The sequence below is a fragment of the Vidua chalybeata genome, chromosome 6 (assembly GCF_026979565.1).
Source record: "Vidua chalybeata isolate OUT-0048 chromosome 6, bVidCha1 merged haplotype, whole genome shotgun sequence".
Lineage (NCBI taxonomy): Eukaryota > Metazoa > Chordata > Aves > Passeriformes > Viduidae > Vidua > Vidua chalybeata.
The window spans coordinates 35,191,242-35,205,272 of NC_071535.1; the positions used below are offsets into that span (position 1 = coordinate 35,191,242).

Consider the following 14,031-nt stretch of genomic DNA (forward strand, 5'->3'; position numbering starts at 1 on the left):
TCATCAGCTTGTATTTCCTCGCCCAGCTTATATTTCCTAGCCCATGCTGCTTTAGCTGAATGCCACAGTGGAATCTCACCTGCTGCTGTTGCTGCATTTCATTTGGGCCAATAAGTCTTGGACCAGAACTGGATTAAGATGCTCCTTTTTTAATTAGGACATCTTATAATACTCCTGGTTGCCTATGATTTTCTTCTTTCTCTGTTTCAAAGTACATTCTTGCACTTAAAGAAGATGGAGATATATTCTAGATGAATGATGTCTGTGAGATAAGAATACAGCCATTTCTCATCCGTAGTTTACTATGACAATGCACTTTTGATACATCTTCTTCAGCAAGCAGAAAAGCAATTTCAGTTTCTTTCAGTTCAATGTTTTGCAAAATATCAAAGCAGCATTGAATTAGAGCAAGAGTAAGGCTGATGGCAGGCTCTCAGCCTGTCTTCTGGATGGGTGTATGGTGAGACAGGTTTTGCAAGCTCCGGTAAGAACTGGAACATTAGGAAATGATTCTCTGAACTTTGAGGTTCTACTGCTCTCCCTGAGAACAGTATGATGTTCATATGATGAACAAGAATGTTCATATGAAGAACAAGAATGATCAGAACAGAATACATGTGTATTCCAGGTTTTAGCTTCTCTAGAAGAGTGGTGAGAAAGATTGAGACATGTCTGATACATGCTATGTTTAATCAATCCCCAAATAAATTCAAGGAAAAGATAAGGGGTCTGTCCCTATAAGTAATAAAGCATGTTAGAAAATGGTTCTTTATTTCTAATGGTTTTATATTTACCCTTTTTGGGTGGGATTCAGGGGCCCTGAGGGTTTAAGAGGGAGAGGGTTTTCTTCTCCCCAGCTATTTGAAGTACTAAAGAAATAATTACACCCATTATGAAAGAAAAGCACAAAACAGTTCTTTTCAAAATTTATTTCTTCACAAATCTAGCATAGTATGAGACACTGAAGTTTTATTCTAAGATATGCCTTTCTGTGACATTACAACTTACCATATCAAGGAGAGAAAACATATTTTCCTGTTGATATATAAAGAAGGGGAATAGTTTCAGAAATAGTTAATTGCAGCTTTTCTGGAGTAGTTGCATTTATTTGTCCTCAGAATGGTTAGTGGGGAAGATGAAAGTCTGTTTCTGCCATTAGCAATAATCTAACCCCCTTCTCTTTAGACACAAGGAGTCTCATGCTGGTTTCCAGTATTCAGGTTACAGAGTTTCGGTTCCAGAAGTGGAGGGCTCGTACCAACAGCCAAAAACTTTCACGTTGCTTTTTTGGCAGGTGGAGCTGCTGATGTTCTCCATTAGGTCAGTTAATGTGTTGAGTTTGCCAGTCTCTGCAAGGTAAGTGCAATTTTGGCTAATGTCCCAGGGTTGTGGCATCTCTGGGGGAGCTGCAGCACAGCAAGGAGGGGATGTGGTACTGCTTCTCCTGGCTCTGAAGTCCCTTTTTCTTGTGGTCCCAACTTAGCTGCTCCCAGGCTTCTCCCTATATCTGGTAGAGAAAACTCCCTCTAGGGCTGGGAACCAGGGGTTGGGAACCAGAAAGAAAATCACATTCTGAAAGATTTTTTTGGAATATTAACTAGCAGAAAACACAGCCATTGCCCCTGGAAAGGTGAAGAGTACAGCTGCCTCTGGAAAAATACCTTGTCGTCTTCCAGGATGCAGCCATCAGATCTGGCTACCCATCAAAATATATCCACGAAACATAGAATGCCTTCAAAACAGGTAATAAGAACAATTTGGAGAACGGCAAGATTTCCCTATGAAAATAGATGGAGGAGGTAAAGTCTGTGTATTTTACTGAGAAGATGAGTTACAGTCTATATGGTCTGCAGGATGCTAAATTATAGAGAGGAATTTGCTGTGAGTCCTGTGCAAGCTTCCTGGGTGCAGTAGCAGGAGAGGTTGCTGAAACAACAGGGAGGACAAACAATGAAAAAGTAAGAGAGAAAGGGATACTTTTATCTATACCATAAGTAACCTATCTTCACGAGGTTTGTGGAGTTCAAGCCCAGCAATCACTAACAAAGCTCCATTTGCTTTCCTTGAGGCATTTAAGTAACTGCATGACCATAGCTGATGTTGTGACCAGCAAGATTGTATCATGATCCATCCTCTTTGAAAACCCTGGAAATTATTAAACAATGTGTTGGGTGATTTGAAGACTGCTTAAAAAATTTCCCTTCTTTTGCTATTCACAGGAAGCGATGAGTCAGAGAGGCTTCAAATATCAATTCCACTTAGTTGTGACAACATAAAGGAGGTTTTGGGTTTTGCTAATTATTAATTTCTTACTTTTAGGGAGTGCTTTAGTGAGCAACTCTCTGCTGACATGAGATGAGGATCAGCTTGGCAGATGCTGCCTATGGTTCTCCTAACCTTTCTATAGAGGCTGACTGTTGCTCTGCAGGGGACGATCTTCATCTCTAGTACTTTGTCATCTTGAGATGAATACAGAATATATTACCTTGCTTCTATCATTAAAAGGAGTATATGCTGTAAGGGTTTAGTTTATCATCTCGAAGGAGAAAGGCTTTCACTTTATCTCTCTATGTTCTGGTCTTGCCTATGCTAGCATCGAAACTTCACAGACTGAGTTACCACACCAGGTCATAGGACCTGGGTATGGTATCCTTCTCCCCAGCTTGAGGCAGAAGAGGCAGCTATGCAAAGTAAACATGAGCTTGTAAGCAAGGGAGACATGGAGAGCCTGTGCAATGACAGGCTGTAAGCAGTAGGGAGTGAGAATTGTGTGCGTTTGTTAAAAAAGGCTTGCTAATAAGAATGCCTACCCCCAGCCAGCCACAGATTCACAGCGAGTAGCATTTACAAATACTCTAGGTCTGGTCGAGTTCAAGGAGAGCTTGCACCATCTAGATACTGGAATAGTCCAGTTTATTGAAACAGTAAAAAAGAAGATTTGGGATTGCTGAATGCATTAGCTGGAGGGTATTAATATATGGAGTAAAAGCACTACCTAGAGAGTCCTAACATATACAGTAAATTCTCTAACTAGAGTGTGTTAATATATATAGTAAAAGCACTAACTAGAGGGTCCTAATATATATAGTAAATTCAATAATTTAGAGGGCATTAGTAAGTGTAGCAAAATCACTAAGTACAGGGTACTAATAGATATCGTAAATGCACTAACTATGGGAGGTTAATATATACAGGGTCTGTCAAGAGGCCCCTCAAGCACAGCTCTGTGCCCGAGGATCTCTTTCAATGGCTGTGCATTAGCAGCTGTTTGAGCCGATGCAGCAGGCGAACGTACAGCCTTGGTGTGGGCATCCAGGTTGCTGGCCAGGTGCTGGAAGTGGTTGGGTGGTTGAGCCACACGTAAGTTGGAGGGCAAACTGATCTCCTCGGGAAGCCTCTTGTTGCCTATGACAAAGTGGTTGAGTTGTTTCGCGTCCAGTGAGCAGCGGAGGTACTTCAGGATATCCATTAGTCGCTGCCGGAAATCCCTCCTGCACCACTGTATCAGGGGTATGGTGTTCAGGAGGTGCATCACCGTGGTCTTCAGGGCATAGCTGGAAAAATGTACACCTGTCAGGATGCCGCTGAGGAGCTGCAGGAACTTACAGTGCCAGCTGTCCTGGGGGGCATGCCTGGAAATGTGCTTGAAGGATTTTGCCTCTGTGCTTGAAGGATTTTGCCTCTGCCACGGCATAAGTCTCAAGCCACGTTGTGCTTGGGACGCCTACTTCTGCAGGCTGGCTGTCCACAAAGATATCTGAGTCTCCTCGCCGCACTCCAAAGATCACTTCAACCGTGAAGCTTTTCTTGTCTTTGCTTAGGTGAAATTTACAGGAGTAGCTGCAGGGCTGCAGCATTAAACATCAGTGGCGGGACTGAGGCAAAAACATCCAGGCTACTCTCAGGAATCGATAGAACCAATGGACAGTTTTCTCCACATCTAGATAGGAGCCAGTGCAGAGACTGTGCAGGAGGCTGGGGTCCTGTTTCCTTCTCAGCTCCTCCTCAGGGTGGTGGAGGAAACATAGCATGCTCTCCCCCAGTCTCTCCCTAGTGCAGGTGCACAGCAGCTCCACACAGAAATTTCTCTGGAGCATCCCCACAGTGTCCACCTCCAGGTGGAAGGCGTGTCCTGGAGGGGGACTCAGGGGCACGAGCACGTGGTACACAACATCTTGTGCACGGGGACTCCAGCCTTCAAAGGCTCTGCCCACTCCGATGGCTTGTTGTGGCATCGGGTAGAAGCTGTTGAACAAGCCTTGTCCAAAGATGTGTGTGAGTTTGTCCATCAGGTCCGTAATCACCAAGCAGCCTTTGTCCAGATCCAGGGCAGGCAACTGTATGTGCACCTCTGAAAGGCTTCCAGGGTTCCTTTTGATGCTGTGGTTGTCGTCTCCTTTGTTTGCATTGCCTTGTCTTCTCCCTTTCTGGCAGCATTGACTTCCTCTGCTTCCTCATCCTTGTTCTTCCTTTGTGTCATCATAGCCTTCTTTTGCTTCCCGTCCAACATTGCTTTCTGCCTTTGCATCAGTGTTGCTGCCTTCTTCCTTTCCATCCTTATTGTCCTCTTCCACATCTGCATCGTTGCTTTCTGTGTCTTTCTTTGCAGCTATGATGTGTCCTTCTTCCTCCACCCACTTACTGCTGGACCTCTCCTTGTGGCCACTGTTGTCTGGATCACATCTAATTTTCTTGAGTCCAAACCACAGCGCCAAGAGAAGGATGAGGATTCCAGTCAGAGCTGAGAACTGCCAGATGAGCGGAGCTCCCCAGGCCCACCGCTCTGCTCCAGCTTCATCTGCTCCAGCTCCAGAATGAGCTGAGTCATCTGCTGGTTCACATACTCGGCAGTGTGGCCTCATCCAGCCCGTCCCCGGCCTGCTGCAGGTACTGGAGGAGGTCTTGAGCAAGCAAGAAAAGGAACATGATGGCAAGCATGGCCTTGAGGAGGTGTGAGGCAGGGGCCGAGTGGGGACGGGAGGGAGGTACTGGTGGGGGAAGTGGGGACAGGAGCCCCAGGGATCTGAAGGCAGGAAAGCGGGGCTGTTGCATCCTGAGTTTGGTTCAGATTAGGGGTTCTGATCTATGTTAGCTAGCCGAGTGCTGTGTACCCCCATGCACCCCCCGCGTTTCCCTCCCCCCCGCGGTTGTCCATTCCAGGTCTCTTACCATTGGAGCTCACTCTGCCAGTCCTGTAACCACTCCCCTGTCCATTCTGTAGGGTTCAGTGTCTGTTTCCCCGATCCCGCAACCCCATTTGCCCCGGAGCCCGGGGTCTGCCCCTGCCGCATCCCCTTTGGGCACCGTGGTCCACGTCATCGCCACGGTGCCTGTCCCCATTGGGTGGGAGGGCTTTTGCTCTCCTTGTCTCGCCCCTGATAAAACCCCACGCCTCCCGGAACTCGGGGCCATTTTTGTCCACGCGGAGTTGGGAGCGGTCCGCAGCTTCTCCACCACGGCTCCTGTGGCCATTAAAGCCTTCCAGCCGTCCACGCAGACGAATTTGGACAATTCCTTTGCCTCTTTATTTCCTCCCTAGCGCTGACGGCAAAGCGTGGCCGGCCCACCCCGGTGCGTGGCAGCAGAAGCGCCCAGGAATTGTGACAAGCACCAGCCCCGCCAAGAAGCAGAGGCACCCAAGCCGGGCACTCGGGAGCTAACCGGGGCCAAGAAAAATAACTCATCATCGCAGGGGCCAGGCAGCTGGCAGACTATGAGGCCTGTGCCACTGCCCCAGCCACAGCACCCTGCCCTGCCAAAAGCACTCCCACAAGGGACCGGCCTCTGGATGCCCAGTGAGAAGCGGCTCCCCGGGTACTGGCGTTTCTGCCGTGGCTCTTGTTCAGCACAGCCTCCTGTCTGCGTGCATGCTCGCCGAGGCTGTACTGGGGCAGTGTCACCTGCTGCTTTGGTTGAGAGCTGCCCCCATTGTGACACCGGTGCTGTGATGTCACAGGTGCCACAGTGCATCCTGGCCAGGCCAGCCCTGCCCTTCATCTCAACCTCAGCTCTGGGATTCCTAATGGCCCCAGGCAACCAAAGGCGTGATGCAGGTGGAGAGCAGATGCATGGGTCATAGGGGAACCCCCCAGGGCTTCCCTTGACAAAACAGGCAGAAGCCCCCCGAACCCTTTCCAATCTGAAATTGGGTGACAAGACCCAGGAATTGCTTTGTTGCTGGAAATCTCCTGCTTTGAGATGGAACTGATTCCCTTGGTGCTGACCCGTGTGCTTGTGGGCGTGCTCTTGGGACCTAAGTGGCACCCCTGGGTGTGCAGTGCTGAATATCTTGGTGGTGACATGGGGCTTCTCCATGGCAGGATCTCTGTTCCTGCTGTGCCGCTGCGAGAGGGCCTTGACTCCATGGAGACATTTCCCAGGGGTGTTGGGCAGGGGTGGGGGGTGATTTCCAGTGGACAGCACTCCCGCTGCCGACAGAGCAGAGTGTTCTGTGTGTCTGACAAGTTCATTTCTGCGGTGCCGAAGCCCCGGAGAGGGTCTGGGATGAGCAGGATCTTCATTGTCTCCCCAGTGAACACAAGGAGGCACAGCAGCGGTGCCTCTTGCTTGGTCCCTGCCCAGCCAGAGCTGCCAGGGACTTTTAGAGCCTATGTGAAGTGGCCAGCAAGGCCTGAGAGTGCAAGGGGAACACAGGGCAAAAATCATCTTTGTAGCCACCATGGTCTAATGGCTGCTGCACCGGAGAGGAAGACTCTTGCTGCCCAAGGATTTCCCGTTTCTTGGTGAGTGCCACATCCTGTCCTCTTTTTGCCTGTGGTATGAGGTCAGGTGAATGCCATCTAGTTCCAGTAATGTCTGCACAGTATATCTGTATCCACGGAGGTCAAAACCTTGAGTACCACCTAATTTTGCAGGCATTTTCTGTTCAGTTCATTTCCTGCTTCCTGACCACTTTTGACTTGGAGGTTAGGGTACAACATCGCCTGTACGTATCATGTCTTTATGGCCCATGTGGTCTCTCATGTTTCTAAGTTGCCTTATCACAATATCTTTAGATCCTGCATTGCACAGTAGGAATGAATGATAAACTTGAGGGTTTAACAAATTTCATATCCTCTCCGTGCTATCATGTTTTTGAGATCCTGCTGCACAGCAAACTAACTTGGAGAAATTTCCTAGATGGTAAACAGGTGCTGTGGCATCTCTCATTAAAGATTCTCCAATTGCTAACTCCTGAGGTGTTTTCCTGGTGACACTGGTTCTAAGATGGGTGGTGGAGTCTGGTGTGTCTCAGCTTTAAGTACTTGGCTTTTCCTGGATCTGGTCTCTTTCTCAGGTCCTCTGAATTCCCCAATCCCAGATTACAATGTCACTGTTGGTGCACTTCTTCTAATTGCTGCTGACATCCTGACAACTCCATTTCTTCAGGCACCAGCAGAGCCCTAAGAGCAGGATGTGGAATAGAATAAAAGCTCATATCTGCTGCTGCTGCAAGACATTCCTAAGCATGGATCCTCAGGCCACACAGATCTTGTCCAGGGTTGTCTGCTCCATGTGCTGTACAAGACAATTCATCTGTTGTGCACAGCACTAAGGGGTGAAAAATTTCCCCAACTGCCCCAGGGCAGGAGCATGGACATTTTGGAGAGCCTTATTTACAGCATCAGAGAAGCCAGAGCCCACCAGAGCGTCAGTTCTGCTGCGAAATGCAGTTCTGCTGCAGCACTCTCTGCCCACAATTCCTGACAAAGTGATGCACAAACACTCAGAGACACAGCATTTTTTCTAGCACAATATTTATGGGCAACTTTGTTCCGAGGGAAGCTCCCAGAGGGAGCAACAACATCTCCCTGAGGGAACGAACTCTCCCAGATTTGGAGGGCATTCAGTGTCTAGGTGGTAACATTAATCTTGAGTTCCAGGCTCCTTGCCATGGCATCTTCACAATTGTTCTGTATAAATGAGCATTGCAGACAGAAGACAGAACACAGTGGTTGGGGGGGGCGGGAATAGGAATTATGAATTTTCTGTTTATGAACTGTATTTCTGTAAGATGTATTTACTGCATTTGTTTACTCTGTATTTATGAGCCATAGTTCATATATGAACTGTGTATTCTGAATTCAGAATATGAATTCTGCAAACCTAGACCCAAATCTGTGTTTAGGAATGTTGTTAAAATTTCTGGACTGTAAAGAAAATCAATGTGTAAGCTTTTCTAGTGCCAGAATTGAGACAGATGCTATTTTCTTGCCCCATCAGCAGCAGAATTAGCAGTTTTTCTGCAAGCATGATGCACATTTTTCCATTTATTTTCAAAAGAGAAATGCATCATTCCATGCTAAGTTTATGAAAGAAATAACTTACAGGGCATGGGTGCCACAGTTGTGGCAAGTATGAGAATATGACGGTTGAAAAATTGAGCACTTCACACAGCAAACAACAGAAGCATTCAGGGAATGTCTTTTTATCTGAACTTTCCCACATTTATTAAGGTGTCTGATGAACAGAAAGCAAAGGATAGTGCTGTGCCATGGTCCAAAGGTTTGTCCAAAGTCCTGACATGATGTATAGGAGTGTCAGGAATGGGCAACCATGTTTTTATCCAGATATGGAGGGTCAGAGCCAACCCTTGGTGATGGGGAGTGAGGGTGGGAGGGCACATGAACAGGGTAACATCTGAGGAGAGCAGGTGTATCATGGCAATAGAGAATGAATGAATGAATGAATGAATGAATGAATGAATGAATGAATGAATGAATGAATGGTGTCATTCAGACTGAGCTTCAGTTAAGAGACTTAATTAAGGCCAGAACTACCTGTTTTTGAAAAATAAAAGACAGGAAAAAATTATGGTGAACAGCATTGCATTTGCTTCCCAAAGAAAGATAGAATGAAAAATAGGAACCCTGATGCTACACAAAATTAGTTGTGATCTTTATTTCTGGAGAGTTTTAATTGCAATAAACAGTAGCCTACATGCAATGTCCCAGATCTGTGAAAGCACAGGTTTAAGTAGAAATGCTAATTTCTTGCAAAAGAGACATTGCAATTTTCTTCTTAAGAACGAAATTGTGCAAAGCAAAAGATGCTGATAGCCTACATACATATATATTTCCACATTCTGTAGTACCTGTTAAAACTAAGACAGAAGCACTGGAGGAAGAAGAGACTGGGTAAAGCCTGTGATACTGTGGGGAGTTTTCCTAAAGGAGTGGTATTTACATGTATGGCAACAACCAGATGGCATACCACTTCTCAAAAGAATATTTTACTCTCCATTCTTTTTCACTGGCTCTGTATATTTTTCAGCAGTTGCTGTAGAAGTGTTCTCTGCATAAATTTGTGGGATAAAAAACGGGTGGTTTAAGACTACAGAATATTCCCATGGCCTCTATATCCCCCCCATGGTATTTTTCCCTGCCTAAGGCTGTTTAAAACCTTAATCTGGCTTGGAGCAAAAATGCTTTCTGTGTGGAGATGCATCTAGATGCTATATTAAAACCAGATAATTTCCAGCTATTTGAAACCCACTGATAAAGCAGGCTGCTAAAATATTACCAAAATTTCTTCTTAAACTGCAGTAGCTAAGACTTCAAGACCTGCATAGGAATATTTTTAAATGTTGGTCTTATACAGGGTTGAGACACTACAGTGGTGAAAAAACAACTTTAAGATAATCAGGTGAACACTAGGTAGATATCTCCCTACAGTGAATTACATTTTAACCATGAATAACAGATGGCCTAAGGCAGCAAATGAATGGGTCAGGAAGATGGAAACTGAAATTTTTTTAGTCTCTCTCAGTTGTGTTTTCATCTCTCGTGTTGGTTTTTTTGTTTGTTTGGTTGGTTGGTTGGTTGGTTGGTTTTTTTTTGGGGTTTCTTTTGTTGGTTTTTTTTTTTTTAGTTATCAATTTAACGTTTTTGGAAGCTTCTTCTACAGTTCAGTGATTGTAACTAGCAATGCAGTGTACAGACACTGAAAACTGTCATCTGCAGGGTCAGTCACTCAGAAAAATAATTTGATATTACTGGCAGACTAAGCCTGCAGCCAATGCTGTGTGCTGGTCCTAATTTTTCCTAGTATAGTACTTCATGTTGATGTATATGTCATGCATTAAACTGCTGGTCTGAGGACCTTATTTTAATGGCAACTGCAAAGCTAGAAACCTTGGATTTCTTGAGATCTCCTATATGACATCTATAAGCATGTTGCAATATTTTTGCATTTTCCTTCATAATTGTTGCAATTTTATTTTTAAAATATATAACAGGATAGATCATTAAATGTCAAAAAACATCCCCCAAGAACTAGGTGTGCATGGTTCAGCCCAGTCTTTTAATGCTTGGTATCTTCTCAGGTTTAGGAAACAATCCTGAAGGGTAATGGTTTGTGCAAAATTTCAATGAGAGTTCAGAGTGCTTTGCAGGCACAAGTCTATGAGTTTCTTGTTCCATCATTTGAGTTTCTTCTCTCCCAGCTCCCACCCTTTAACAGCTGGTCTGAGCTGGTTGTCCAGACTCTCACCAAAAGAAGGAAGAGATTGTGTCCACTCCAGAGGGCATAAAATTTGGATCTAAAATAGGTGAATTACTTTTCCCCAGGTGACTATAGAGGAAGTCTGGGAAATTGTGTTAGAGGAGGACCTAAATTTATGCCCATCTGAGGTCATGAGGTGAATCGGTCTCTTCATGTAGGAGAGAAGTCCTCCTACCTGGGTCTATGCACCATCCCCATCATATAACACAGTTCTTCAAGGTTGAGCTGGAGAAAGAGCAAAGTATTTTTACCTTTGTTTGAAATTAATTTCTGATAATGTAAATTCCTGTGAAATTGACTGAAAGAGTAACATACATGCTGGTCTAGCAAAGACCAAACAAGTGCCTCTGTTTTCAAAAGACGCATTGCCAGAGAAGACAGTGTATAACCAAGGTTTAGTTTTGTCATGGAGCATAGATTTTTAAACTGTAGATTAAAAATGAGAACTGCTGAATATAATTTTAAAAATAAGACTTAAAACATGTGGGCATATGCATAGAGGCTAGAGGGGGTAGGAAGGAGATAAATATGTAGATTGAAGGCAGAGGTCGATTTTTGAGTTGCATCTGGATGAGCTAAAACCTAGTAGCCTGTTTCAAATGCAGTCTTGGTCCCCTATTTCAGCTGCAGTCATCTTTATTTGTTACCTTTGGAACTGCCAGCCAAATGGACCTGTCCTGTAGCTGTGTGGCCACTAGGTCATGTGATGGAAGTGCAGGGAATGTGTATGGCCAAGCCTTGGGTGAAAAGGGCATTTTGGTGGCAGATACCTGTGTTAGATAAGGTGTACACTGAACCTGTGCTCCTCACCTTGGTGGACTGGTGAGTTGGACTGATTGTTGGAGGCTACATCCATGGTGGTAGTACTGAGTAAACACACAGCTGCTTGTAGGTGTGGACAGGATTTCATGTTCATTGAGCACTTTCAGGGTTACAAAGCAAAAAAACCCATGAGACCTATTAAAGAAGAGAAGCTTGGCTGTCATTTCAATGTGACAAGTGACCTCCCAGCTATGCTATATCTCCAAATGTAGTTGCTAGACTTTTGATTCGTGGTACTGTACTTGAACTATGCAGTTTGGAAAGTCAACTGATCAGACATGCAAAAGACTTGGCCTGCTCAAGAGGTAGAGACAATAGAAATACTTCTGGGTTTTCCTGATCTTTCCAAAAACTGAATAGTTGAGCATCTAGGAGGAGAGATATTTTCTTTTGTATTCTGAAAGATTGAGGAGGATCAGCTGATTTTAACAGGGTGAATAGAGCTGGGGTTTTAGCTTGTGTCAGTAAATTGTAACTCACAACCACATAAACTGATCTGTGAGCCTTTTCTAAATACGTTCTACCTGTCATGAAGGACATTATTTTCTTGAACATGTGATTTAAAGGAGCAAGACAGCATAAGATCTCTAAGTCACTGCAAATACAAATATTTAACTCAAAACGAGATGACTCAGTGGAGTACTAAGGACTTTCTTTCTCCATCTTTCAATACTTACACTTTCCATATGATATTGCCATCAGTTGCTGAACTAAAAGAGGGAGGGAGGGCAATGAGAGACAGAGACAGGCAGTATCTAACAGAGTTAGATACTGAGTTATTAGTACACTGATACTGTTAGATACTGAGTTATTATTATTGTTAGATACAGAGTTATTAGTGTTCTGTGAATACTAATGAAACTGCCCCTCAGGATATTTCCCACAATTATGTATTTGAATGAAACATGAAATCTCTTCACCTCTGCTCAGACTCCTTCAAAGCTGGAGTTCTGTTAATATTTTTATAAAAGAATTTCCTGGAAAAAATATTTTTTAAAAACTAAGAAGAAAGACTGAGTTTTAAACAACAATTTTGCAAAGGTAAATTGTGAACTTGTAAATATTTGTACTGAAAATATATGCTGAGTTGCATTAGCAGACTATGCTCAAACAGCAGTTACAGATACTTCATTGTCAAAATGTAAGGATGGGTTCCATGAAGCTCCACAGAAGATTGCTATAGGTCTCATAGTACTCATTAATGGGTTGGATGATGACACAAAAAGAATCATTATTAAATTTGCAGATAATTTCAAGCAGCAAGAGACTGCAAGTATTGTAGAGGAGATGATTAAAATACAGTGATCTTGGTAAATTGCTGGTATGATCTGAAAAGTGTGGGTTGGATTCAGGATGAATAAGAGCTACATTTAGACAGGAACAAGAAATTGCAGAAACACAGGACAGCAAGGAACTCTTCTCAAAGCAATTCTGTGGGAAAATATATAGCAGACTTCCTAGAACGCAAATTGAACAGAATGAAATAATGCTGGGCTAGCGCAAAACAGGAGGATGCTGCCCTGGGCTGTCTTTGCAGGTGCAGAGTGCTCTGCTCAGCACTGGTGAGGCATCAGCAAAAGTGGTGTGTACACTTGTAGACACAACAAAAATGTGAAGCAGCTGGAGGCAGCCCAGAGGACAGTGATCAGAATGGCAAGGCATTGAAAAAACAAGCTGTAAGGAAAGAAAAGTTATAGTGTGTAATCTGACACAGAAAAATGGGTAAAAGACTTTAAAATGTGAAATTCTGCTCCTAAGAAAACAGTGGTAATCTGCTTTCTACATTTATAATGGAGGACAAGAAATAAAGGACTCCTGTTTTAACGTGAGATTCATCTTCAATATTAGGATGAAACCTTGTACAGATAATATTTCACTAAATAGTAGAATAAATATGGCATCTCCAGCCCTGAATGTCTGTAAGAACTTGTAAATTTAGGTGTAGTTGAGCCTACACTGAGCAGTGAGACAGACTCAGTGATTTTCAGTCCCCACCTAGGCTAAAAATTTATAAGAAGCAGACCCCCACCTTCTACTGAATAATTTACACATTTAGTTAAAATTAACTATACTATTCTGAATGTGCATCACTGCAATCAGCTTCTGATGAATTTAGCCTTCAGTCTTTAAGAATGTAAGTAGGAACAAGTCAAAAATTTCAGAATTTATAGCTTGTTAAAATTTGGGCAGAATTTCATAGAATTGAACTGGGTTGTATCAGTCTCTTTAATGTCATAGCTTAACAGGCTGAGCATTGAAGTAAGGACTGCATTTCAAGCAGAGAGCTGCTGGTGGAGTTGTTCTGACTGGAGAGGGGGAAGATGAGACCGGAACTGAGCCCTGGGATCGATCTCATATTTCACACTGCTGAGATCTGCAAAACTGGCCTCTGGGTTTCTGGCTTTGTAGGGAAGGGAGAGTCACAAATGTGGGAAAGGATGACAGCACTCCAATGAGACAAACCCTCTTATGTTCTTCTTATGCCCAGCAGAGAGAAACAAAGATTCTTCTTGTCATAGCTATGAGCATCTGAGGTTATGCTCCAGCTATGAATCTCTGAGTGTCTTTTCCCACTGTCCCTACTGTTAGCCTAGAAAACCCAGGTTTCCTAGGCTAATATCTGTTTTTGAGCCCTTCTACCACCCATTCATTTTAGTGAATGCTGTACAGCTGACCCCAACTCAGTCAGATCTCTTCCCTGTGCAG

At 44.1% G+C, this 14,031-nt stretch overlaps 1 protein-coding gene across 1 annotated transcript; it reads right to left on the reverse strand.

Annotated features, from left to right (window-relative positions):
• Nucleotides 1-966: 966 nt before the first annotated feature.
• On the reverse strand, nucleotides 967-5,079 carry LOC128790306 (inositol 1,4,5-trisphosphate receptor-interacting protein-like 1). Its single transcript, XM_053946930.1, is given in 2 exon segments — nucleotides 967-3,661; nucleotides 3,663-5,079. Coding segments are annotated over 2 exon segments (1,107 nt in total). The 5' UTR covers nucleotides 4,290-5,079; the 3' UTR covers nucleotides 967-3,181.
• Nucleotides 5,080-14,031: the final 8,952 nt, after the last annotated feature.